Source organism: Penaeus monodon, chromosome 21 (assembly GCF_015228065.2).
Source record: "Penaeus monodon isolate SGIC_2016 chromosome 21, NSTDA_Pmon_1, whole genome shotgun sequence".
NCBI classification, from domain to species: Eukaryota; Metazoa; Arthropoda; class Malacostraca; order Decapoda; family Penaeidae; genus Penaeus; species Penaeus monodon.
In genome coordinates, this window is record NC_051406.1 from 21795678 (window position 1) to 21796686 (window position 1009).

Consider the following 1009-nt stretch of genomic DNA (forward strand, 5'->3'; position numbering starts at 1 on the left):
ATTGCAAAAAGCTCCAGACCCCAGTTGAAGTCTCCCCTCCTCCACAGGGTCCGGGGGCGGCGTGCGGCGGCCAGTGGGCGTGGCACGGGCGCTGTGGGCGTGGTCTGGAGTGTCGCTACCCCGAGGTGCCGAAGGGCGACGTCTCGCCGCCCTTCTTTCCTGAGCGGCCTCCCGGGGCGCTGCGTCAGCACCAACACCACCATTTCCGACAAGATCAACGTCTTTTTCTCGTGGATTTCCTCCTTCATCCAGAACACGATCATGGGCGGGGACTAGGGTTGCTTCCCTCCTGAACCTCCTTTTGTTTCTCTCCTTCTCTTCTTCTGCCCCTCTTTCACCCTTTCCTCTCTTCCTTCTCCTTGTTTACACCCTCAACACCCTTCCCTCTCCTCCAACCGCCTTATCGATATCTAGTCTTCTGCTCTGCTTTCGTTTCTAAAATTATTATTTCTCTTTGTAGTTGTCACTATCTCCTCTTTTTCCGTTAGGCATTTATAGTATATAAACCTTTGTTTTGCTAAAACCATTGTTAACACTGCTAATGTCATCTTAATTTTAAGATTATCATTATTTTTCATTATATTTTTTCCATAAACTAAAACGAAGTGATAATCAGTGGCTTGGGAAAATGAAGTGATAATGAGTGGAAAAAAAGCAGGAACTGTGAAAAAAGCAAATAAAATCTGCGGACGTACACTCCGCGTTTCATTACAATTGCGGTCGAAGCTTGTTCGAGCGTCATCTCAGATTTAGAAAATTCTTCATCAAACAGGGAAGGACAGCGACAGAGAACTTGCGCGCAAGAAGGGATAGAAAGAGATAATGTAAGGAGCTTATCGGACCGCTCATCGCCACATTTTTCCCACGCTGACTATTAAGGCGTAGAATACATGTGGCTTTAACTAACAAACCAGACAGTAATATAATCATTATTCATGAAAACTCCCGTCCCTTCGCACCATAATCTTTATCACAGCTTATTTACGAATATCTCTCGACTGAGCGAGTT

General features: G+C 45.9%; 1 protein-coding gene across 1 annotated transcript in view; it reads left to right on the forward strand.

The window, feature by feature from the left end:
• LOC119586341 (single insulin-like growth factor-binding domain protein-2) overlaps positions 1-696 on the forward strand; it is a gene marked incomplete in the record, with an annotated part of 7139 nt that extends 6443 nt beyond the window's left edge. Inside the window, 1 exon segment of the mRNA XM_037935054.1 lies at positions 46-696. Coding sequence (XP_037790982.1) covers positions 46-293 — 248 coding nt within the window.
• Between the last annotated feature and the right edge of the window lie 313 nt (positions 697-1009).